Source organism: Aristolochia californica, unplaced genomic scaffold (genome assembly GCF_029961685.1).
Source record: "Aristolochia californica isolate CCGP_79_NKW_82.1479 unplaced genomic scaffold, dmAriCali1.0.hap1 SCAF_14, whole genome shotgun sequence".
In the NCBI taxonomy this organism is placed as follows: Eukaryota; Viridiplantae; Streptophyta; class Magnoliopsida; order Piperales; family Aristolochiaceae; genus Aristolochia; species Aristolochia californica.
Genome location: NW_027181815.1, coordinates 5,328,618 through 5,354,842, shown reverse-complemented (window position 1 = coordinate 5,354,842; position 26,225 = coordinate 5,328,618). Strand labels below are relative to the sequence as shown.

The 26,225-nt window shown below is 37.3% G+C and overlaps 3 protein-coding genes and 1 pseudogene across 4 annotated transcripts; 1 reads left to right on the top strand and 3 right to left on the bottom strand.

The window, feature by feature from the left end:
* Positions 1–1,965: 1,965 nt before the first annotated feature.
* Positions 1,966–8,164, bottom strand: LOC137950290 (aminopeptidase P2-like; annotated as a pseudogene).
* A 1,453-nt stretch (positions 8,165–9,617) lies between these two features.
* On the top strand, positions 9,618–12,691 carry LOC137950842 (protein AUXIN RESPONSE 4-like). The gene is made up of 2 exons (XM_068797487.1): positions 9,618–10,945; positions 12,124–12,691. The coding sequence occupies exons 1-2, from the start codon at positions 9,626–9,628 to the stop codon at positions 12,370–12,372; spliced, it is 1,569 nt and encodes a 522-aa protein (XP_068653588.1). The 5' UTR covers positions 9,618–9,625; the 3' UTR covers positions 12,373–12,691.
* A 575-nt stretch (positions 12,692–13,266) lies between these two features.
* Positions 13,267–18,751, bottom strand: LOC137950077 (vacuole membrane protein KMS1-like). The gene is made up of 8 exons (XM_068796440.1): positions 18,412–18,751; positions 17,481–17,692; positions 17,310–17,388; positions 16,700–17,005; positions 14,762–14,916; positions 14,481–14,597; positions 14,103–14,279; positions 13,267–13,728 (listed from the first exon to the last, which is right to left on the bottom strand). The coding sequence occupies exons 1-8, from the start codon at positions 18,479–18,481 to the stop codon at positions 13,534–13,536; spliced, it is 1,311 nt and encodes a 436-aa protein (XP_068652541.1). The 5' UTR covers positions 18,482–18,751; the 3' UTR covers positions 13,267–13,533.
* Positions 18,752–19,946: 1,195 nt separating this feature from the next.
* On the bottom strand, positions 19,947–25,302 carry LOC137950843 (fatty-acid-binding protein 1-like). 2 transcript variants are annotated; one of them, XM_068797489.1, is made up of 5 exons: positions 24,745–25,302; positions 23,548–23,797; positions 23,286–23,377; positions 21,223–21,326; positions 20,233–20,337 (listed from the first exon to the last, which is right to left on the bottom strand). In XM_068797489.1, the coding sequence occupies exons 1-5, from the start codon at positions 25,136–25,138 to the stop codon at positions 20,326–20,328; spliced, it is 852 nt and encodes a 283-aa protein (XP_068653590.1). In that variant the 5' UTR covers positions 25,139–25,302; the 3' UTR covers positions 20,233–20,325. The 2 variants fall into 2 exon arrangements, with proteins under 2 accessions (XP_068653589.1, XP_068653590.1); XM_068797488.1 differs by lacking the exon at positions 21,223–21,326 and having other exon boundaries at positions 19,947–20,337.
* Between the last annotated feature and the right edge of the window lie 923 nt (positions 25,303–26,225).

Sequence of the window (26,225 nt, the reverse complement as noted above, 5' to 3'; positions counted from 1 at the left end):
TCCATTCCATATAAACAGGTCTCCGGTTGGGTGCTTTTCGGGATCTCTTCTCGATCTCCTTGCTGCAGAGATGGAAGGCATTTAATGGTGACACCCAATTGCCTATACCAAGTTGTTGACAATTCAGTCGGCGGAAAAGTGGATTCCGGCGAACGCTTTTCCTATCTCGGATTAGATTCCGAGATGCGAAACTGTTGTAGGATTTCGCTGTTGTTTGAAAAAGAAAAACAGAGGAATGCACTCTGTAATTGAAACAAAGAGGAAAAAGCTGTCTGGCTTACACCCTATCTGAAGTCCAAACTGGCTCCGAGACGTCGAGATGCTGTTTGTCTTCAGCCTATCTGATGTTTATCTCTTTGCAATTGCTATCTAATGATCTTCTTTTGTTTGTTCTGCCGGGAAAGACCTTTTCTTTACGTTTCTACGGCTGTATGAAGTCTTGAACGGGAAAAAGGGTTTTCTAACAATGGCGCAAATTAAGGAGGAGAGATAGAAAAGCTCGAAAAAAAATCATCTCAGATATTCAGATGGAAATTTGGTCACTTCTGTTTTCTCTTGCCTAATTTTACTGATGATGAAGCTAAATAAGATAGGAAGTACGACACTGCTTTCACAAATATTCTCCGATCCTTTTCGATCTGTTATGAACTTCTTATATGATATCTCTAATTTTCCAGAACTTTTAAATGGCAGAGACGGAGAGGAAAAACGACGAAAAATCAACGGAGTTTGTTGAGATGCAGATGGGAGTCTTTCCGGTTGCTGTCAATGGCGCTGAGAGGAGGGCATCCGATGATGGTGAACGAAAAACGTCCAAATCCACATCTCGCTAGACTTGAACAGAAAAGACAGGCAGGGGGGAGGGGCGTGGAGTAAAATAAATCACATTCTCCGATGACTTTATTCTTTCTTTGAGCAATGAGACAAGGAAAGCAACATAAACACAGGATGCATAATTGGGGATTCGTCTCTGCAATTTTTTTATGGGTCTGGTTTACATCATCATATCATCATCAAACCGCTTAGATTAGCTTCAAAGCTTCCCGTCATCCCGTCATTATTATCCATTCCAACCACACGCCCTCCACACGTCCACCTCAGTATTCAATCCAGCCAAATTTTAATTTTATAGAAAAATTGGCCAGTTCTGGGCCAACTGAACGAGAGGTAGAAGATGATGAAGTCGGCATCGCATTTGGTCACGTCAATGAAATAAAAAACTGCGAAGGTGCGAAACTTTCGCATTAAAAAATGGGAGAGACGGTCGCAGTGTGAATGGTGAAAACTGGTGTCGGCGACGGCATCTCTTTAAAGAATGAAAGGGGCTTCAATTATATATTATAGAGCCAACATTAGGGCGGGGGGGATTGTATTCCTGATTGAGCGACACAGTGGTCGAATGTGGTTTTATGGCTTTCCCGTGCAGGTCCCCCACCACCATGAAGGTGTTGGAATTGATAGTTGGAAAGGGAAGGGACCTGATGATTTGAATGGCTACAGAATCTGGATTACGACTCGGAAAGTATGGGGATGACGACAAAATTTTGGGTGGGCCCATACAGAATACCTAAATCTATATGTAGAAAGATTGATTGGGGAGGTGGAGACTGTATACCCTCCAATTTAAAATTGTGAAGGATTAGATGGTTGTGTAGAGGGTTTCAACGCTTGTAAATAAAGAAACGCGAGCTTTTTGTTGGTGGTGAAAAGAGAAAAAGGGGATTTAATGATTCTTATCTGAATCCTCAACGTGAGAAAGAATCTTCTTGCATACCCTTACTGTTGTCAAATGGGAAAACCAAGTATTAATAGCCCCGTTTTATGTAATAAAAAACCGAACCATGTTCAATTATTGTCCCTGCTAAGAGTGTCAATTGGTCGTAAATGGCTGAAAGCCTAAAAAAATGTGCAATCCAGAAACAGGTACTAATATTGCTTCAATAAATGAAATATTTACATTTCCGACACAACAGCATCAGTTTGGTCGCAGAATACTATCGTTGGAACATAATTTAACAGATAGAAAGAGAGAGAGAGAGAGAGAGAGTGAAGATAGCAATTCATAGACTGGTCACATGAATAAATCATTGCACGGGAAGAGGACAAATATTGTTCCAAAGCCATTGGCGAACAGCACCCTCCACTGACAGTGAAGCCTGCAAACGATAAGAAGAAGAAGAAGAAGAAGAAGAAATGACCTCCTATTAATATCCTATCCATGGCTGGAAAGGAAGAGCAGACATAATTGGCAAGGGTAACAACCCTCTGTGTCTGCTTTACTTTCATGGGTAATCATATTGCGTCTGACTATCACAATAAACTCTCAGTGGGGTGAAGAGGTGTAGGTGGAAGATGGTGTGCTTCCCACATAAAAAAATGCCTGATTAGGTAGTTATGATGGCAGCTTGCACCAGGGGATGGGCTTTACAGCTCAAAGGAACATTGTCTCTGGAGCTCAATGCCACAGCCAGAAACTACTACGGTCAAAGTCAATATTCTGAGGCTTCCGTTCATAACTGAAAAATTCAAACAGCACAGTTTGCACCGGACACAAAAAATACTTAGTCCCTTTACTTTACTAACCGTGTGGTAGAATATATTGTGTCAAACTCGAGTGCCTTCAGACAAACATCAGATAAAAGTCGTAGCATAATCACAGGGGAATTCACTGACTTTTGTCCAAACTTGTGAATGGTAATTGTTGACCCAATTGATCTCATCAGATGATAACAAAGACAAGTCGATCATTTCACTCTGCACATTTGAACTGGTCAGAAGATAGAAAAGAAAAGACATTGTCAACAGAACATAACAAACTTTTATTCAACTTTCTTAAAGTGCTATTTAACAAGAAGATGGAAAAGGAAACTTCATGCTTATCTCAGAAACAAATTATGGTTTCTATATGGCTTCACTAAGAATATGTTTACTCTAATGGGCAAGAGTAATGGGAAAAGTATAAATTTATATATATAATTTTTTAAATCGGTATATCAAATAAAAGATATATATAAATTCTATACAAAGTTATCTTGCTTGATTAAATGAAATATTTTAAATAAATTGATGATGTTTTCATAATTTTAAAACTAGGATCCTTTAGTTTGACAAGCACTGTCATTTGCTTCACCTCCTACCAGATGTGGACATCTTTTTTTAGAGATGTCTTGTGAACCCTAAAATCTGAGATGTCTCAGACTATACAGCATCTTTGAATATAACGTCTTGTCTTGGGTTAAAAAATTATTAAAATAGTGAAAAAAGAGATAACGTATATGTGTATCATATACATCCAAATTCCAAGATATCTTACCCAATTTGCGAAACATCTCAGGAAGGTGCCTTCACTGCCTCTAACCGCTCCTTGTAGCTCTAATAGAGCACCTCAACAACTACCCCTTTTTTTATTATAAAAACCTTTTAAATTTCTTCTTTGGAAATACTTTGAAACTTGGGATGCATATTTGAAATACAAAATCTGGCTGGAAGTTTTGACAGACTTGACTAGAGGCTGACGAATAAAGCATGCATGAATTTCTTCATGTAAATAAGATACTCACATTCACACCCATCAAAAGTTGATTTAAGAAAAAAGCCATAAACTCAAAATGCTAATTCATTTTCAAAATTTGACAAGTTTTACTGTATAATTTGATGTATTTACATACAACCCCTTTCTATTTTCTTGCTCTTGCAGGAAGGATGTGTACTTTTTTATTGATTTCAAAGGGTTACCTATTTTCCATATGGAAGTGTCAGGATAACACTTTCTGAACTATTTGAAAAGCATATTAGCTAATAGATTATTTTCTTTACTTCAAATATCTCTTATCTTATCCCGAAGGAAAGGATAAGACACTTGAGGCTACCTGAATAGCAACAAATGTGAGATTTTCAAATCCCAGGTATCCAATTCCACCAAACTGGTTTGGTGTTTCTACCTCTTTCACAACAAGTAGATTCTGAAAAGGGAAGGACGTAGTTTAGAATATTTGACTCAAGCATATTCAGAAAAGAGCTAAGATCTTGACATAAACACAAAAGAAGAAAACTGAATTAACCAAACTAGTACCTCAATGCGGATACCAAATGAGTGGTCGCCATAGGATCCTAAATGATCATGCCTACTTGTAAACCTGTCATATTTCCATAGCGGAAGCTAATGCTTTGGGGCCCTTCATGAACATTTAATGCCACTCCAACACCATGACCAGTCCCAATAAAATAAATCAAAAAAGTCAAAAATCTGCTTATAATGCAGCATAAATACAAGAAAGAATTAGATGCACAGAAGAAAAAAGAAAAAAAAAAGAGAGACTAAAGGAGAAGAGGCAAGCTACCATGTCAATAATCAAGTCTAATCTTCCATAGGGAAGAGCGAGTCAACACATCAAGTACAAAGCCAAGAGTATTCTCTAGGAAGACAGCTTGATCCAGAGCCATATGACCCTGTGAAGCAGATGTTCACAGAGGAACAGAAAAGAATTTGTCATTGTTAAAAGATCATTTAAAAAAAGATAGTGTGATTCCCTAATGCACTGAAATATGTTATGGCTAAAAGATCATAAGAAATGATCATGTGATTTCCAAGATGCCTATCATTTCTCGAACACCTTTAGGCAAATGGAGCATATGAAAGAAGGATTTGAAAAACTAAGGTCTAAGCACCTACAGTTTTCATGTGTGCCTCCAGTCACCATGATGCAAATAACACCATAGCAATCAATAGTTTAGTAAAGTGAAACATTAAACACAACAGCGAGATTTTAACAGAAAAAGCACCTGAAGCACTCTCTTATCAATCATTCTCTGTTGTTCAGTAGGTTCACCAAAATGTACTGTCATAGTCACATCAGTGGCCCCATCAACATATTGGGCCCCACTGTCCAATAAGAAGAGTTTCTAGTCATCCACAATACTACATTTTCTTGATTCTGGTCTGTAATGTATGACAGCACCATTTGCACCGAAACCTGAACAGAGTCATATACAAGGTGGTTATTAAATTGCCAAAAAAAGGCTAGATTAACAAGTAAAATCTGAATACATAAAAAAGAATAGAAGGCCATGCAAGGATCGAGACATAAGGCAGAGACCACCTATAACTATGTCAATCTCAACTTGGAGAACATATTGAATAGATCACTAAAAGGGCTTAGAAGAAGCACAAGGAGAGGAAGAAGATTCCTTTTCGAGGATCAATGTCGAAATATGGTGCAAAAATGGTAAGAATATAAACTCATTTAGCCAATGAGGAAATAGAAGAAAATGTTAGCAACTTGTGATCATGTCAAGAAAACTCATAATCAGGATTAATTTTAAAGTATGCACTAAGAATGTTAAAAAATTCTGGGATTAAACAAAACTTTGAAATATAAATAAAATTATTTACAATAGATTTTTTTGAAAACATTTACAATAGGTATTGGCATAAAAAGAGAAAGTAGTTGCTTCATTTAAGTGCGACTTTTAAGAAAATATATCACTAATGGTGTCAAAGCTTGTATTAAAAAAGCCAACCTACTGTCCACGAAACTCAAGAAGCTTATCTGCTACTTCTACTTCTGTTAGTCCAACATTCTTATGAAGTTCCTCCTCAAACCAAGCCCAAAAGTTGGCCAAAAGTGCTGCATCTCTGTAAGAGAGAGCATGTTGGTTCCCATTCTTGAGTATTGAAGAGCAATAAGATGAATTTTTTACCAAAAAACTTCCCTATTATGTCACAAGAAGAAAAGTGCCCAAATTTATGGAATTTTACAACCACCACCTGACCCTGAAAAGGAAAGGGTGGTGCTCAAATTGTCCACTATGGAGATTTCATGAATGCTTTACTTGCCTTTCCTTAAAATACTTAGTATTTATCTATGTAACAATGATGGCACGATGCAAACAGATCATATTTATGGGTTAATCAGATTTTATCAAGACGTGGCATGCAGTTGACCCGTTTGTCTTTTTTCACCATCGTCGTCATCATCTTCATCAATCCTTGTCCTAATTAAGCCTGGGTTGCTCAGATGAACCATATCTACTATTATAATATATTACACTCCTTTTCAACTGTATTCTGTTATGAGAAAAATTCTCTGTCAACTTACACATTACAGTTTCTAACAAACGAAATGAAGAACCCATAACATGATTCAGTTTGTCAACTAGATGGTTGATGCTTTTGAAAGTTCCATAAATTTTTCTAATCATCAAAGGTATGATTCGATGATCAACAACATAGATGACAGTTTCCTTGTCCTCATGAAATTATAAATAGGAAGTCTAGACGCAATTCATAAGACAGTATTTCATAGTGCTCCCACCAAGTAGGATGATCATGACTAAGCTAAATAGGACAAAAAACAGTTCAGTAATTTATATATCCAAATAAAGCAATCGGAGTGACTGCCTACAATAAAAAAATGTTGTCTGAAGTAACTACCTCAAATGTGAATTTCGCATTCCTTCAATTTCAGCATGGTTTTTTAAAGCTTTTGCTAAAGTAACAGGAGAGACCTTGTAAACTCCACTGGGTCCCTCAGATAGAAAATTTGGCATTTCTGTACTTTTGATTTTTCTACCATGCCTTTGTTAATAGTATCTATCACAAGCTGAATGATACGCATGGACAATTGCAGCATTAACACTGGATTTATCCATCCAAAGCTTGCCATCTTCAGCTGCCAAACTGAGGATATAATTTTTATGGCATAAACATAGAGAATTTACTTTTAGATAAGAACTTTTTGCGGTTACCTCTCCATTACAGAAAGAATGGACTCATACGGTCTGAGTTATACTCCTGAATTCTTCAAATGGGCTATGACTGCTTAGAATTATCGACAAATAGTTTATCAGATGTAATCTCTAGAATTAAGCATGCATAAGCAACTGGAGAATGTGGAACATCATTTCCTCGCTGTGAAAATTAAAACAAAAAGTAAAAAAGGAAGCATTTTAGATGATAAAATTTTAGGCACTAAATAAATGATAGTGATTACCAGGTTAAACAACCACGCGATTTCATCAAGCATAGAAATAAGAATACCGGTGGAACCTACATCAAGCAATGCAGATCTCAACCAAGACAGCTTTGATGAGATATCAACACCAGCATTTATGATGTCATGCACTCTAATTGGTTTCACTGGAGGCTCTGGCTTTGATTCCTTCAAGATTTCATCAACCAGATTGATATTAGATAAATAAATTAACTCGTGTTTCTTTTTTGAAATAGCCCTTTTCAGCTCCTCTGCTGCATCAGAAGAAAAAAGAAACTATACCCATCACAAAGTTAAGGACTAAAGGGCATAAATGGTGCTGATTGCTCTGTAATTTTAAAATATAGCATGCCAAAAGATTTAGATTGAACAAACTCTTGGAGAAGTTGATTGTGACCTACAGGGTCTACGCCAATTCTGCAACCTGGGTCTAGGATGTCATTAAGCCATTCACTAGTAGTCGGAACTCCAATATTACCAGACCGCATCAATATCCAATTAGAATTCAACTGCGTCTCGGCCTAATATCATAAGCAAGAAACAGTAAGAAAAAATACAGCACATAAGTTCAAAAGCCTCTCAGATAAATTTAGCACGCAAAACTATCTTGCATCAGTGCCTGAAGAAAATAACGGCCATCAGTCCAAAGGACTGCTTTATCCTTCGTGACAACAGCAATTCCAGCACTACCAGTAAATCCTGATATATAGGCCCTCCGCATATAACATTCTGCAATGAACTCACTCTGGAGACCATTGAAAGTCAACATAAAGGATCTAGGAAATGATAAAGAGTAAAATCGAATGAAAATACGAGATTGTGTTCTTCCAACAAAATAAACAACACAAAAATCCCGTATAAGATTAAGGCAGAACCAAAAACTGGTGTGAATCTTCTGAAGGAATTATCTAAGCGTCAAGGCCAATACCAGGTCTCGTAAACAGCTCCCGCAGAGCTTGAAGCTTCTCGTCAGGCTTCGCGCCACAACACCTAAGCATAGGAGGGTTAGGAATTCTAGATTCTCTGCGAACCAACAATCGTGAGGCTCTAAAATTTCGTAAGAGGGGAAGAAAAAGCGAGAGAAATCGAACGCTGTGAGGCCGAAACGGAGAAGAACGAGAGAAGGCACGAGTGAATGGCGAGGAGAAGTAGAGGAAGGCTACTGACTCCATGCGCAGGAGCCTCCCGAGCAGAGAAAACAAGCAACAGATGAGAAGGAGTATCCAATTGGGGTTTTTTCTCTTTCTGGTCGGAAATGGACAGTGCGGAGTGTCAACTGCCAGAAACTGCAGAACAGTTTCTCTGCAGTTCACTGGCAGCGCCAGAGAAAAGAAATTAAAAAGACTCGCGGGCCACCTTACGCTTGCCACTATTTTTGTAAGCGGCGAACTCCTTTGAATTTTGATTGTCCAAAATGAATTTAAATGAATTTAATATTTCAATTCATTTAAGATAATTGATTGAACTTCAAAGGTGTTAGTGTAGATAAGTGCATTAAGGTATTAGTGTAGATAATATACTTAAATAAAATATATACCTAAACATATAATTAACCAAAATAAATATGGTTAACACTTATAAGTGTAGTATTAAAATATATTATAAATTAATTAATGAAAGACTATATTATATTACTTAATGATTATTGTTTATTATAAGTTAATATAATAATTACGTGTGATTAGAATAAGTTATAAAAAATAAATAAATAAATTAAAAAATAACATAAGAGAATATAATAAATAAATAAATAATTTTTTAATAATATAAGATATATTTTAACATTAAAAATCACTAATTTAATATATTAATAAAAATTTAATATAATATATTTTATCAATAACATAATATATATTTTTATTTATTATTAATTAATAACATATTACCACAAAATTTAAAACCATTGATTTAATTAATTATTGCAATGGTATAATTAAACCAAAACAATTTATCAAATATTTACTTTAACAATATTTTAATTACGATTATTAAATCACTAATTTAATATAATAATTACAAAATGAATATACTAAATAAATAAAATAATTATTTTATAAAAAACAAAATATAGATTATTTTACAAAATAAATATAATAAAGTTATGACACTTGTTTAATTTTTCCTAACTTAAGAAAAATTAAACCAGCATCGCGGCGCTTTGACAGTACGTCAAAAGGGAGAAGAGAGGGAGGCCGAAAGGCTCGGCTTCCTGTGCTTTGCGATGGAGGCTTTGCAATGGAGGCCGTGAGGGAAAAGAGAGGGAGGCTGATAGGAAAAAGATAGAAGGAAAAAAAATCTAACGAGGAAGACCAAGAAGAGAGCGGGTTTTCGGGAGAAAGAATGCGAGAAAGAGAACCAAGCGAAATAAGAAAAAAAATATCGTCGAGGGAGAGAGAGACATCCCACGCGATTGTTTCGTGTAAATGATTTGCAAAATAGGTACGTGATTCCCTGATTTTTGTGTTAAAGAGAGACAATGGAATGAACGGAGTAACGAGCAGGTAATTCATCCCTGCTGTACTTTAAACTAACCCCCTATAAATCTTCTTATTACAAGTGGGCCATTTAGGTTGCGGGACCGGCTGACCGCAAATATCTGTGTGTCTCAAATTGAAGTCGAACTTGCAGTTAGTATGTCTTGCGAGTTATGGAGCTTCTTTAACAATTCCCGCCGGAAAAGGGTTGGAGAAAAGAAACTCTTTTCCTCGCATAGCCAGCTGAGTGGACTCCCGATCTTGCGGCTTCCTCTCCATTGCTGCAGACGACAACTGATGGCTGTCATCACTGAAATACACAGCGATAACGAAGAAAAACCCAGTAGTAGCAATTCTTCTGAAGAACGGAAACATTCTTCATCTCCTCCTCCTGTCAGTTCTTCACCAAATCCCTTCATTTTCTGGTTTTATTTCACGGTTTGCGTCTCACTCATAACAGTTCTTTTCGCCGCTGTCTATTCTTTGCTTCCCCAAGATGAGAAATCATGGTTTTTAGGTTTACCTGATGATCTTCGCCTCCATTATTCTAACGGCAAAACCATCAAAGTCCAGATAAACCCTGGTCGTTCGCCAATTGAAATTTTTGCCACTGACACTGGTCCTAGAGACGCTGAAACGTTGGTTGTGATTCACGGATTCGGCTCAAGTTCCTTCTCTTTCCGACAGCTGCTTCAAGCTCTTGGATCAAATGGTTATCGAGCTGTCGCTATCGATCTCCCTGGGTCCGGGTTCTCCGATAAATCAGTTTTGGAAGAAAGCGAATCCTCGGGTGGGGTCTTAGCGAGGCTTTGGGATGTTTATAATGAAATCAGTGAGAAGGGCTTGTTTTGGGGCTTCGATCAACTCATCGAGAATGGGCAAATTCCCTACGATCAGCTTGAAATGAGGGTTTCAAAGAGGAAAGTCCTGAAGCCCTTACAGTGCGACGCTGCCGAACTGAGTCGCATTATCCAGCAAGTGATAGATTCCATGGGTTTAGCACCAGTCCATCTAATTTTGCACGATACTGGATTGGGACCTGGCGCGATTTGGGCATCTGAAAATTCTGGATCGGTGCGTAGTGTGACAATTATTGACTCAGCACCAAGTTCAGGAGCTCTACCATTGTGGGCCCTGGAAATTCCGGTGATGAGAGAGTTTGTGTTGGGTGTTCCGCTTGCATATTATGAGTTGATGAGATGGTGTTGTTCTCGATCCATACAGAGGCATGTGGCGGACGCCCATAGAGCTCTTCTGAAAGGGAAGGGCGGTCGGAGAGCTGTGGTTGGAGTTGGGAAAGGCTTGAATTACAGTTTTGATTTGGGGGAATGGGGTCGTCAGGAAAAAGTGAGGGATGTCCCTATTCAGGTAATTTGGTCGAGAAACTGGTCGGAGGGGTGGACTGACGAGGGAGGCCGCGTTGCTAGTGCATTACCTCGGGCAAAATTTTTGGTGCATTCCGGAGGAAGGTGGCCTCAGGTGAATGTCGTATTTTCAGTTCTTAATTGAGCTTCGTTTTAACAGTTTACTTTGAACGATCTTGTGTTTAAGCAAGATGCTGAGAACAGGATTTACTAAAAAAATTTGGTGCATATGCAAGACACAGGTCCCTTCCTGTCCTTTAAGCTCCTAGATTTTCAGTTGTGTTTTGTTCTTCTGTGCTTGGAACTTGGATCAACTGAAAAACATATAGGACATTACCATTTCTCCAAAAGGCTGTTTATGTGCTTGTGATCTTTCGGAAGTTGTTAGCCTTGGGACCAACATCATTTTTAGTCTCACAAAACCGCCAAATTCTCTGGACTTACAGTGGGCTTGGTTTGTCTAGTTCCTTGAGAAGAGTTGTACTGAGGGACATCTCATCTCGATGTAGTATTTGCAGTGCATTTTCTGTGAATCTTCTTTACAATTCTATTTTTACTTTGAACTTGTAGTGTTTTTCGATAATAAATCAAAGAATGACTCAGTACATAATTGGAGGCTAAGTGTGGGCTGTGAGAGGAAGATATTCCCCAAACCATAAGAGTAGGTTGTGAAACCCCCTTCTATTAATGGAAAGCAATTTTTAGTTTTTGGTTAGAAAGCTGCTTATTTTCATGGCAATTTTGGAATGACTCCCTCAAACTCTCAACTAACGTGATTCAAGACTTGCTTCTGTTGTTAGTATTGAGAGTCCAAAGCGCATATGAATCATGAAGAGATTCCATACGAAGCTTCCATCTACTTAAATTTTTTTTTTTAAAATTGAGACATTGTGTATTCTCAGTGGTCTTTGGTGTTCTATATGTAACCTTACTAATGCCCGCCATGACATTTTCTAATTATCTGTTTTATGCATCTCATCTCCATATGAAACTTCTGTCTAGTTTCAACTGTTTTGGTATGGCAACATATGGTGCATTTCCAATCTGTTCTTCTTTGTTGATCTATGTGGTACTTGACCAAAGTTTGGTCTATCCATTCTGTGATTACCTGACTTACAGCTTCCATTGGTTAACTCTACTTCTCCTTGTCTGCCTTTGATGAATCACCAGCCCGTTTCAATTTTTACCCTTTCATTTCTTTAGGTTGAGCAGACCGTTTCAATTTTTACCCTTTTATTTATGTAGATAGCTTGCTTGTAATTCACTGATGTTGTTTGGGCGGTGATGTGTCAGGAAGATGCTGTGGATGAGCTTGCTGAAAATATTTCCAAGTTCATATCTTCACTACCAAAATCAGTTAGATTGAGCAAGCAAGAGCCTTTACCAGAGCACATCCAGAATATGTTCAATGAAGCAAGCAAGGATGATGGTCACCATCACCACCATGATCACCATGGAATTGGAGGATATGGGAGCAATCATCATGTTCATGCAGGTGGCTACATGGATCCCTATGGCCTTGATCATGGATGGGGAAGGTAATGCTGTGTGATCCTTTTTGGCATGCTTACTATCTATTTAGATTTTCTGTTCCATATGGAACTCCTGAATCACCTGCATATACAGCCTTTTTCGATAGCTGTGAATTTGGTGGCAAAATTTGGTACTGTTGACATGGTCTTAGGGTGCTTGTACTAAAAAACCGGCAACAAGAGTGACTGACTATATTTGCATCTAGCTAGCTATTTACACCTTCCCTTCAGCAGCTTTAGAGGGAACTCGCTCTTTTTTTCTTTTTCTATTTGGTTTATTTTATGTAACGGTGTTTCCTTATTGTCAAAATAGAAAACAAATTTGCCTAGTTTGTGTTTTTTTCTCAGAAAAGAAAATGTTGTCTCCCAAGCATTTTCTGGACTCCAGATTGCCTGAACCGAATTATAGCCTTTTCACATTAATTAACCATGAAAGTGATTAAATTTGGCTGTTCTACATCTGTCTGAATTCCAACCAACCGTCCTCGCATTTAAGCAACTGATAAGATTGAATTCGCTTTTTTAAACATCCCTAATGAGAAGAAAAAAATTGTCACCACCACGTGCTGTACACTTATCAATTCTAGATTTTAATAGTTGGAAGGAAATCATTCAATATCCACGTACTTGGTGTTGAATTAAAAGCAGGACTATCGTCACTAGTGAGCTTCTGTGAGGGAGCTTGAACATGCACCACACGAGAAAATTAGAGCTTAGATGAGCAATCGGCACATTATTAGACTTTGTACTTGAATTCCGTACCTTACAGAGAAGAGCTATACCAGAGGATTCGGAGGGCGTGGAACGAAGGAGATCATCCACCAGAAACCCAGATTTTCTATCCAGATCTGTCTGCCTTTGCCGTGTGCTTCTCATTTGCATAAAAAGAGCACTGTATAGATCATTATGCACTGAATTTATAATGGTATATTGACACTATTAATGCGTCCATCAATTTAATAATCGTTTCACATTTGCCCAAAAGAATCAACATTTCCAGATTCAACTGCCCCACATGCGCCCCGAGAATTTACAAGCCCATACTTTGCCCTTGTAAACTACTTGATAATTTCTATACATGACAAAGTTGGTGTTTGAACTGGGACAGTCCTCCCAAATGGTTTCAGTACTAAAAATGTCCACCCGTAAGAAACTGGAGAAGTTAATCCTATTACTGCTCAGATGTATGCGGGCCCTCCCCACTGTAACGACTTGATGAAGATGACAAAGCGGCCAGCTCCAACTCCTGTTTTTTACTGAGAAATCTCTGTGCAGTTGAGTTGACAATCTTAATAAAAAAGTGAAAGAGCATGAGCCAGACTACGGTACTCCAGATTGATGACCATGACAAGCTCCATTTCTTTGCCTGGACGAAATAAAGCAGGATTTTCAGTAGAAACACCAATATCCGGGGAACTATGTGAAAAAAGAAAAAAACAGGGTTTCATCAATTTCTTCCGGGCGAGTCTCAAAGCAGGACATCCTTTTAAAGCAAGCTTAACCCACAATAAGTAATTGAATTTAACAGGAAAGAAAACATCAAAATAAATCTGCATTTCAGCCTTATTAAGTGCCCATCCCATCAAAGGGGTAAGCGCATTATCAGAATATACTATCAATATTTTACTTTAGTGGCCCCTTATTTTTGTTTTCTTGTCCACATCTTCGAATGCTTGTGCAGCAAGCACTTAATAATGATAGTACTACAGCTCAAAAAGGCACAGATCTAAGTTCTAATACCTTGATAGTAGGAGACGGAACATGAGCTGTAAGATACTTCTCCTTAACCTTGTGCAGCTTTGAAATGAGGTTTGGCAAAATAGAAGCAAGACCAGGTATGTGTCCAAACATCCAAATCACTTCGTTTTCTATCCACTCCAAAAGTTGATTATTGCAAACAGAGATGATAAATACCGTCTGCTAAAGAAAGAGCGGATGAGTACCCCAATGAATTGCAATACAAAAACTCATTATGTGGAAATTGAAGCAACTTAAATAAAATACAAAATTATTGTGCATAACATTAACTCTGATCAAGCCAAAGCAGAAAGATGACTATAGACAGAAACTAAACTAACAACTTCATCAAACAAAAAAGGTAAGAAACTTCAACAGAACCTGTATGTGTGCTTTAATCAATGCTTTTCCTGTCAAGGTTGCAAGAAAAAACTCCCAAAATGGTATTCCAAATTGTCCACACATAATACCAGCTAGATCAAATAGTGGGTTTGGCACCTGAAATGTATTAGATAATGGACAACACCTTTCAATATCTGCTTAATTAGAAGAAATACTGAATTTCCTGATCAACCATCAATAAGAGAACTGTGGAAACAACGGTAATAAGAAAATGACAAATACCCAGATAAAATAATAGAAAGATATGATTAGGAACTAACTGAAGCAAGTATTAAGATTGTAAAAAAGTCCAAATGTTGTGAATGAGAAAAGAGCCAATGTTGGAGACGACTAAGACAAGAAGTTCTGGTTCCAGCATCTTTAGAAGAAGCATCAAAATCCTCCATGCCTTCCATCTTGCGACCTGATAAACGTGCTGAAACAAAAGGAACCCCATAAATTAAGTTATAGCAAACAGAAATTCAAACAGAAACCTCCCTTCGCTTCTTAATAAAAATCTCTTGCCATTCAAAATAAAAGAAACAGAAATTCATGACAAGAACATCCTGATGCAAAGAAAAAGGCCATTAGTTACAACTATAATTATCCAATATCAAGGCTTTTAAAAAGAGACAGCAGACCAGATGTATCCACCAAGGAAAACAAGTAGATACTTCTTGTGCACAAGATATGCCCATTTTATCTTGGACACTAAACAACTACACAAGTTCCAGCAGTTCCTCAGGTTCCCCACCATGAAACGAGACAGGTAACTATGTGACAAATCACAAGGCAATTAAAGAAGTTAAGATACTATAACATAATAAGCGAATTTTCATGACAACTAAACAAATGTCATAGACTCATGGCCAATAAACCCCCCTTCTCTCTAGATAGTGAACAAGTTCAACACGAAAACAAGCGTTTTGAGAATCAAGAGGACAACATCAGGCAGTCAGGTTCATAGTTATACTAGTCACTAGATTATAGTTTCTTAGAAATTTCATTAAGCCCTTATGAATGTAGGCTCTATTTCTGATATTATATAAATTCAAAACATTACTTGATGTGCAAATCATGGATAGCTAGTAATGTTCACCACCATATGGCTATGCTCTATTTGAAAAGCCTAACAAAAAAAAATATAGGTCAAATTAGATATATCCAGATTGTTAGAACCATAAAATATGCTCAAAACCCTGCTGGAAACAAACACAGATAGATTCTGGAGCCCATGACATTTAGCTCAATAGTATGAACAAGCAACTGTAAATACATCAGGAAGCTTTTATACGAAAACTACTCATTTTTCTTTAACTGAAAAAAAACCATATCACATCTGAGACACATGAACCTGATTAGACAAACACACCCGTCCTACAAATGATAATATGATTCTTTTGCCAAAGTTTAAACCATAATTACAGGATTGTCATTTTTCAGTTCCCCCAAGGGTTTGCACTTTTTCTCATCATATATTGCTAGAGTATTTTGACAAAATTTCTGAAAACCAACCACAGTAGTTTTATTGGATGGCTCCATGCAGGTAGCATGCGTTTTCCCTTCCCTAGAGCAACCCTCCCATTCTTGGTACCATTATGCTCAACTGCGATGGGAGCAACCCCCCTCCCTTCAGTTTGTGGTGGTTTATCCACTGCCACAAGTGTGAGAAACTCCTTTCAACTCAGTCATATGGGTGCAGTTGACTCTAATGAAGCCAAATTAAGATCTCACCTTTGTGGGTTGAAATTTTCCAGGATCATTACTCAAGCCCCCTAGAAGAGGAAAGAGATTACATAGTGGGTATTAGTTGGTGTTCTAAGAAGAGTGATCCTCCTTGCGCATATGGAGATTCTTTGCTGAGGTCTTGTGAGTATCTTTCTATGACATGGCTGCATACTCCTCATACTGCTAATGATGTAGCTGGCTCTGCAAAAGAGGGGGTCAATAACAATCGCCTGCTATTTTTTAGCCAGACATCTTGTTGGCTATGAATTGTACTCTTTGCAGTTTTACCTGCAGAATTTTGTCCCTTTTATTTCAATAAAATTTCTCATTTTTATTTTGAGGGGGGAGGTATTGCCTATGAGTTTGGCAGCCTTCTTCTTCTTCCTGAGTGATTTATTAGTAGTCTCTCAGCAACAATCAAGGTTGTGGGTTAATTTTATAATTTCCTGGAACATTAGCTCACTAAAGAAATGAATGATTATATCATATACCTGCTCTTGAGATAAAATATGGAGGAAGCTCCCCAAGAGCAGTTCCAACACCCCACAATATGGCCTCTAGTTGAACTTGAGGCAATATGCTGCTAAGTGGGACTCTAACAAGAGAATCAGGTAATGATGGAAACACTGGCGGTCCAAATTCTGAGCAAGCTTTGTCAAGCCACGATGGGCCCCTTTCCAGTTGAATGGTATCATATGGAGCAGCCTTCAAATCAACTCGGCCACACTGCATGGCCTTTATTGTGAACAAAGCAATATGTGGGCCCAGATATAGAACAAATGTGTGCAAACCTGATCCTGCAAAAGGCCATGTAAACTGGTTAAGATATATGTTACTCATCAATGAAAGGCATATTAATAGTTCTCAGCCAAGATGATCTGATCAATTATTCGTGCAAGAAATCAATAAGCGACACAAAGAGTAAAAGAATCTAGCAAGAAAGCTCAGGAAAATATAGGACATAACTTAACAGCATAAATTCTTTCTTAATCAGTCAGATACTCACATCCTTCAAAACAGATAAAACTGAGCTACTAAGCAATGTGTGACCTATAACTTATGATTTTGACAAGAGCCACCTAAAAGACACATTTGACTTACCAAGCCCAATTGATGAAGCCACTCCAAGTGCCACCCACCAGACAACAAATCTCAAGTAGCTGAGAATTTCCTGGATATGCTGTACAAATATGGCATCACTAAGAGTTAAAGAAAAACCGATCTACAAAAATTAGTTCGAACGTTTTATAGATAGAATTTTCAACCTCATACCTTTTCATATGCATCACCAACACCAATGAACCAAAGTCCAGAAGCCACTGATACAACACCTAATAGCATAAGCCAAACACCCCTAGACAATAAATATAACACAGACCGCTTTAAATATTGGACACTAGCCAAAATAAAAAACTTCATTGTCTTAAAGGGTTGCGTCATCAATGTCAAATTTTCTAGTTCCACCCGATGTTTCTCCTCAAGGCCTGAAAAATTAAGAGATAGCAACAGTAAGCACAGATGTAAAATTTTCCCAAACTTCTACACTGGCAGCAAACCATAGCTAGCGTCACTGATCACATGTATCAGATAAGTGGAAAAGCACACGTCCATCCATACAGGACTCAAAATAAAGTTACCACTAAACATGGTTGAGGAACTAGAGAAATAAACTGCAACCATAAGAAGCAGGCATAAATGCAATTTCAAATATTACGAGATTTGAAAATTTAGAAACAACAAAAAAAATTAAACTATTGACCAAGATGCAGTCCACAAAGATACCACAATTAGCAAACAAGAATATTCAAAAAGTTCATTCAGTGACTTCAGATCAGAATAACTAGCTACAAGCAATTCAAGTTTCATATTTGGTTCCGCTTTTATTTTTAGCCTGACGGATCTAAATGTGCAAAATAGGCAAGACTACGACCTTAACAACTTGGTACACAAGATGCGTAATTATATAATACTCTCCATCTTGCAGCGAATTGAAATTCTAAACTTTTGTTTATCGAAATTTTCTAGGCGAAATGCTCCGTATTACATAAAAAGTTGAAAATTGTGTTTATCTAGTTTGACGTCAGAAATAAAAAATCGAGATCAAACTAGCCAGCTTCAACTCAAACAATTCAAAATTTTCCATCATTTACATCCATACTACAAATAGATATCAACAAAACGAATCGAAGAACCGCTAACTAACCGGAACTTGAGATCGCGTTGGTGACATCTTTATGAGAGGCTGGAGAGAGCGGCTTTTTTCGGATCCCCATTTTTCTGACCCACAACGTCCCTCACATGCTCCAGCTCATTCGATCTGAAAAACCCTAGAATTGGATGAGGAAGCCCAGAGGTGGAGATCGATTGGAGGGATAATGAGTCCCGCAGGTTTGAGCAGATCGAGGAATCAGCAGAGCTGCAGATCGAACATGTCTGTTCGCGTGAAAATCATTGCGCAGCTTTTATCGTTCAGATTTCTGAACACCGGCACACAGCCGGGGAAACGTGACTTACACTCCAGAAGTCCTGCCTAAAATAAGGTGCAAATATATTTTTAACTTTCCATTATTAAATCATAAACTTGGATGCGACGTAGCGTTTCGTGCAAAATTCGCTTGAAAACACGGACTTGACCAATGCGTCCACCGGAATCATGGGAGCTAATAGTGCGCCATCGACAAAGAGTACAAGCAGTGGGCCCCCTTGGTCGACGTCCTCACTCCTCCGGTGGGTTAGGGAAAAGGGAAAAGGACTGCAAATATTTGAATTTTTCACTGTTTTCGCTTCTCCAATTTTAATTTTCTGACAATAAGTTTTTACTTTTTACTACTTAATTTTGCAAATTTCTTTTTCGAAGGAGATAGAAATTTGAGATCGTGTTTTTGTTTTTGAAAACAGAGGGTTTTATAGCACGGAAAGACATACAAGAAGACTTTCTCAGATTTCTTCTTATTTACATCCCTCGGATGTTAACGAACAGACATTTGCTTCATTTATCTTCTAAAACCTGTCCAATTTTTTTAATCATAGCGTGCATCTTTCTGTAGTTGCTCTGAACCAGAAAGAGACACACCGCAAGACCAGCAGCTGCCTCTGCTTTTCCCTGGAGGAAACTTTTAAAAGGTGCAGAGAGATTCGATGCTTTCCGTGCAATGGCTCGTAGAAGATTTTTCAGCTGTGTCACTGGTTACGTAGTGAAGGTGCAATGGCTCGTCATCTCAAGCATCTTTTTCAGTTTCAAGAAGATTTCAACTCGAGCTTGATATCAGTGTTTGCGTCTTCCATGAAACACTGATACTGCGATTGTTGATTTGTAGTTGCACATGGTCGACATGGACTTGTCCTGCCTTTCATGCAATTTCTTGAGCAATTGCCACAGCACAATGAGAAAGACAAATTGGACATCAATTTGATGAAGTGTCCAATGTTTTGTTTGCCAACTAGCACAAGGATCATCCGCATTAGGTCATAACGAGAAGGTAGAGACTTGTAAATAATGGACGGGTGACCAGGCTGCTTTGGAGGCATTCGAGGAGTTTGGCAAGCGGCAATACACATCGAAAACAAGTCAATAGAGATGAATAATTCGGAGAAATGGAACCTTACACTCTTCTCTAACCAAACACCTCCGATCGGATTTCACCGGCGTTGGTGGGAAGGGGGATTCCGAACAGCACATCTATAAGTTTTTCTTCTTTAAAAAAATATGTTTTTACTGAATACAATTTTAAATACTCATTTAAGAAAATTAATTAACAAAATACCCATCTTTTAAACTTATCAGTCAAAATACCTAATTTTGATTGGTCAACCACCATGCTAGACAGTGAACTAGCCACATCATCATTGACCACCGCCACATCAGCCCTAAAGCCATGTCAACCTTATTTCTATAATTTAAAGGATATGGCATCTCTAAGTTAGAACTACTTCCACTAAACCGATTGCTCATGGTCATGTAAATTTCCTCCCACCAATCCCCACTAATCTAATTACTGAAGTATGGAAGCCAAACGCAACTCAATCTCTTCTTTTGCACGTCTATCAAATGGATCTTCACCGATGTATAGGTCCAGAATGGCTTGACACAAGAGTTTGCTTTGTATACTGCCAACTTCTATTCCACCAACTGCAGTCAATTCAAAAAGGATAATTCAAGGTTCAGCCTTCATATTTGAAGTGAAAAGTTTATATTAAACAAGCTCGACAAGATAAAATATGAGTTAATAAATCAGAAATGCTAAAAGATTTGATTTCCCCTAGTTTACGAGAATTTTTTTTTTTTTTTTTGGGGTTTTGACTTAATGGCTAATCAAAAACATTAGTGACTTGTGAATTGAACCTTTCGCTCAACGGCTACATGGGTAGTTCCCCTACTGAAGTCTTCAGTTCAAGTCTTACCAGGGGTAAGGAGTGCAGTGAGTGTGTCTAATTAATATTAGAAAGGAGAATGATAGTATTTGCCTAAAATGTCACTACTCTAGCTTTTATTTCTTTTCCAATAGGGAATAGGGGATAAATAAGCTCTTGAAGTTCAGGTTCAGGAATCACAGACTGACGTCAAGAGGCCTTTTCCCCACTAATAAACACGGGATATTTTCAAGCCAAACAAATTTAGAGCTACTCAAGCACCATATGTTTCAGCAACTAGCTCAATTTATAGTTGCTTTTACGTGGGCCCTTGACCCAGCTTAGGACTTGAGAATGAATTGATGAACTTATGCTCAGATCTGTTCCGATACTTTTTTAAAGTTGAGTTTGTCCCAACCAAGAGGAAAAAGATCTTTCCAAAGCCTAAATCTAAACTTTTCACCCACCATTTACTCAGGTAAACAGTTTCAGTCATTTGCAGATTCTATCCTCCAACAAAACTTAAAAACACCCCTGAGCTAGAAGCATTCCACAAGAATAAGATAGGTAGCAAATAGATGCAGGAAGTACAAAATGATTAACAGACATGTGTGACCCAAAAACAAGAAGCCTCATGGAAGAAGAATAAGCCATGATATATTACATAGGGGCTGTAAGAGGACGGAATATAGCAGGATCTGGATTCGATCTGAATACAAGTATCCGAAACCCAAAATCCGATATCCAACTCCATCGGATAATATGAACCTAAAAACCTTAAACAAGAGTAAATAAAATACTAAAAGATAAAAGAAATAAAATCTTAAATAATTATAAAACCCAAAATTTGGAAATGAAATTAAGAGTAATATTCTCAAATCCTATGAGATTATCACACATTTCTTCTTTCTCCATTCATCCAAATAAATATCGAACACAAAAATCACTACAGAATATTGACAACTTTGAAGAGAATTCAGATTCAGATATTTACTGGATCTAGATCTCTTGGTTCTGGTTCTATCTGGAACCGGCTTGGATATCATATGAGATATCCGAACCATCAGATCCAGATTCTAGACATATCCAAAATTTCAGATTCAGATTAGATCCTATTATTATCTGAATCCGTGTGATGTGGTCCTTTGGCTCAATGGTCACATGACGGGTTTCTTGTATGAGATCTTGGCTCAAGTGTTCAACATTCCAGAAAAAAAGTTATCTAGATCCATTTACAGCCCTATTACCATCCATGGAGTTGCTATACAGACGACAGAATAGGTATTTTACAATTGAACAATAGTAGTCTTTGTGATAAACTAGGGGCGGCAATCTTATCCATTTACCTGATTACCCGTTTGTTTCAGCCCCTTACCCAATCAAAGATTTGAATAGTGTTTACCTGTTTACTGCTTATTAAACAGAAAGGATATGGATAATGGTTATTCCAAACCCGATTACACAATTATCCAAAAATATTTAAAGATAATTTTATAATTTTAATTTAGAAAAATGAAAGTTTACACAACAACATTCTCTCTCTAATCTCTAACTCGATCTCATTATCCTCTTTGTCAAATTTCATTCTACAACTTGGCATATTTTTTATGAAATTATTTTAATTTGTCTTTATTTTTATCTGATGTTTCAAGATAGAGGGTCATATCATCCTTTGTTAGGCACACTGGCCAACATGAGAGAGGCATTGTCCTACCATTTTCTTTTGAATATTTAAAACAAACATCAAGAAGAAAAAGACTGGAAGGGATTACTCACCTCCCTTACATGGCTGATTGGAAAGAAAAGAAGAGGGGGTGAGGACTTCCCTCATTGGGTCATTGAGCGAGGGGAAGGCCCCACCTCGCTTTCACCACTCGTTTATAAATGTTTAGTGAACTGACACATAATAAGCAGAATGCACGAAGATTCGTGAAGCCAATCCCACATAGATGGGACAAGACAGACAATGAGTTAACTGTGACTAGTGGTGATGCCACTCTCCAGCTGTTCCACTGTAAAGACTATGATCAGCATAATTTGGTTGATGCAACTTCATTTTTACATGGATAAAGATTCTTTGGCCCTTCCACTGCATAGACTTGGAGGCTTGTCCAAGTTCATTTCTACTAGGCAAAAATGTCAAAGCAAGAAAATTACTAGACCACCTCAAAACCAGATGGGAAAGTACACAAGAGGGCTCTGGGCAAGTAAAAAATTTATTCAGCAGGCTCACGTGCGCAAATACGAAAGAGCCTCACTGAAAGTTGACAAACACGACACTGTAAGATTGGAGGGGCTGCTGCAAGTGATAGAATAGTTACAATACAATTTGACATTGAGTAATTGACTTGTATCGAGTTTACTCTATGTGGTAATATGAAATTAGTTGGATGATCTTAGCTGAGATTTGTCTCCTATGTGAGAGATTAGTAGTTCCTACTTCTTTTATCGACATTGAATTGAATTTGTAGGTCGATAGCAAGGTTCAAAGTATCACTGACACCATAACATTCTATTGAGCAGAAACATATCATGGACATGAATGTAAACTTTAAGAAACATGGATAAAATATGGAAAAACTATAGATACACGGAAAGAGAATTCAGTTTCAATTAGAGGGTCTAGATGACTATGCATAACCAGTACCATGACCAACCATGGCAAGACATGTTGCAGTCCCACACAAGCAATTTTCAGGAATAAAAGAATGCCATTTAAAATGTTACTTGTTGTACGAAGGGTATATCCTTGTTCCCTGGAAATTTCTATTATTGAACCCCTGGGCAGCTGATACCCATCTTTAAATTGGGATGTGAACCTGCAGCATACAGTTTACATTATAAAAGGATTTATAACACATTCAGATAATCATGTATAATGGAAGGAAATGTTTACAGCATTAAACTCTGGAGAAGGAATGAAACAACCATACCCTTAAAGACTGATGGAAGATACGGTGTGGTGAAGAAAGTTAAGGATAACTGTTACCTTTGAAGCAATTCTTTATTATCAGACCGACTAAATTTTTTCAGTCTGGTTCCTACAGACTCTTCAAATGCATTACGAACTGAACGGATGTTTAAACTGCCATATACAATCTGAAGTCTAACAGTCATACTCAAGTCCTTATCAAGAATCTGTGCATAGAAATTCTTATTTTCTTTAAGTTCAGACACCGAAAACTTTCCAAAACTTTCAGCCATTAAGTTCTTTATTTCCTGCTCATCAGCATAAACACCTGCATAAAAGCAAACGTCAGTGTCACAGAGACCCCATACAAGAAAAAAAAGTGGATTGTCGTGGGATACTACATTACTTTAGTTGAAAAAACCCATGATGTACGACAGTTGCATGGCTAAGGGGATTGCAGCCAAACTAGGATAAGGCTGCAACTTGAATCACTTAGTCTAAATGTAACCTAGACAAACTATTTTAGCTCACACCATAGAATACCAAAGGTCCAAGATTTTTTCCAAATTTTGGAGAACAATATGTAACTATTGCAACTCCAAGAGCATGTGAAAACAGGTGCTTAACATTCAACAGGTAAAACCTCATTTTCTGCAAACAGATGCTTGACATTCAACAGGTAAAACCTCATTTTCTGCAAACAGGTGCTTGACATTCAACAGGTAAAAAACGTCATTTGATAACTTTCAAGGTTCTTGCTTTCGGATATTTGAGGCCATTACTTTATTCTTGCAGGACTTCGAACCAGAAGACCTTAAAATATACAGAACAGGTTCAGGCACTAAGCTCACTTTATTTGAACTCGCTTGCAAAAACTGCACCTCAACATATTAAATTCCAGATGACTTTGGAGCATGAATGCAAAAAAATGGTTCCCACAACAAAATCCACCGAGATGGAAAATGAATGAGACAATGAATCTATGCACTAAGAGAAGAAGACTAAACCACAGCTTCAGAACAAAAAATATCCAAAGGAGGACTAATATCTGGACAAAATTCAGTTGCATCGACCTCATGTAACAACTAAATAATAAAGGTTCACCGGAAAAACGATATTTAGCTACCTTATTAAAACAATTAAGAAAATAACAGTCAACGACGACTAAAAAGAGTTGATGGTAAGTAAAGTAACCCCATTTCTAGAAGTACCACTGTATGTTCTACCAAAGGGAACATAACTCCGACATAAGAAATCCTATATAAGATCTCTTACCAAAGGCGTAGACATCTACGTTTTTCAGACCCATTATGCTTTTCTTGCGCAACCCAATTCCAAGTAGACGCTGTGTGTCTTTCAACAATGTGGGAAACGAGACGCCAGTTTTGGATTCAACGGCAGTTCCATCAGAATTATCAGCCAAAGAGAGAGAAGCCCATGGGGTAAGACCACCACACGGATTGGGGGATAAGAAATGTAACACTTTCTGGAAGAAAGGGTCAGTTGGGTTTCTCAAGTCATGCGAAATAGAGAACCCTGCTCCAATGCCGGCCGTCACAGCCGCTGCTAGAGACACGGTCAGGGATCTGGGGAAGAAAGTGAATGCATTTGATTTCGGTGGATGCCTAGGTGGCTGAGAAAACGAGAAAGGAAAGCGAAGCGAAACCATGAGAGAGATTATTCTGTTCGGGGAAGAGTGAGCGTCTCCGATGTGAACTGTTACGTCGATTTCTAGTTGGCACAACGAATCATCCGACAGTCACGGGACTTGTTTTCTCTCCACTTTCAAAGACTGGGAAAACGGACATTGTCGGTACTAACCACTAACCAGGACTGAAACGCGCATTAGCCCATACTGCCCCAGTTTTCCAAAGATATGGTCGGTGTGTTGGATGAAAAGGCTGATCCCTTCCGATTTCACATAAAAATTATAGTAAATTTTATATCTAAAATTTGAGGGGCTTTAATTTTTTAATAAATATAAATAACCTCTAAATAATTTCAAGAAATTATAGGCAATTGTCTAGGAAGTAACCATAACATCTACATATCTTCCATCTCTATGACTGCAATTTTCTTCTTTTATGCCCCTTAAAAATAACAATAATAATATTTAAATATTCAAGAACTGAAATGGCATAGAAGAGTTTTACTTTAAAAGGAGTGTTTTTTTTAATTTTGATAGTAAAAAATTAAGATTTAAAAAATGGGCAATAGTCGCAGGGATGAGGGAAAGGGACCGGGACGTGTTTGGAGGGTAGGGTCAAGTTTTCTAAAGCCTGCCCCATTCAACCACTCTCAAAGAAGTACCAAAATAAATAAATACCTTTTCGCATATTTAATAGTAGTAATTAAAATATTATTAAAGTAAAACATTTGATCAATCATTTTGGTTTAATTATCCCATTGCTATAATTAATTGAACTAATTGAATATATTATTAGTTAATAATACGTAAATATATTATATTATTGATAAAATAATATGTTTTTTTTTATTTTTTTTATTTTTCATAATTTATTCTAGTCACACATAATTATTATATTAATTTATTATAAATTGTAATAATTAATTAATATAATATAATATAATATTTTATTAATTAGTATATTAATATATTTTAATACTACAAGTTAAATCACTTATAAGTGTAGTAACCATATTTATTTTGGTTAATTATCTATTTAGGTATATATTCTATTTAAATTAATTATAAAAAGTTACTCATTCTCTTGTTTATATCATATTTTTCAATT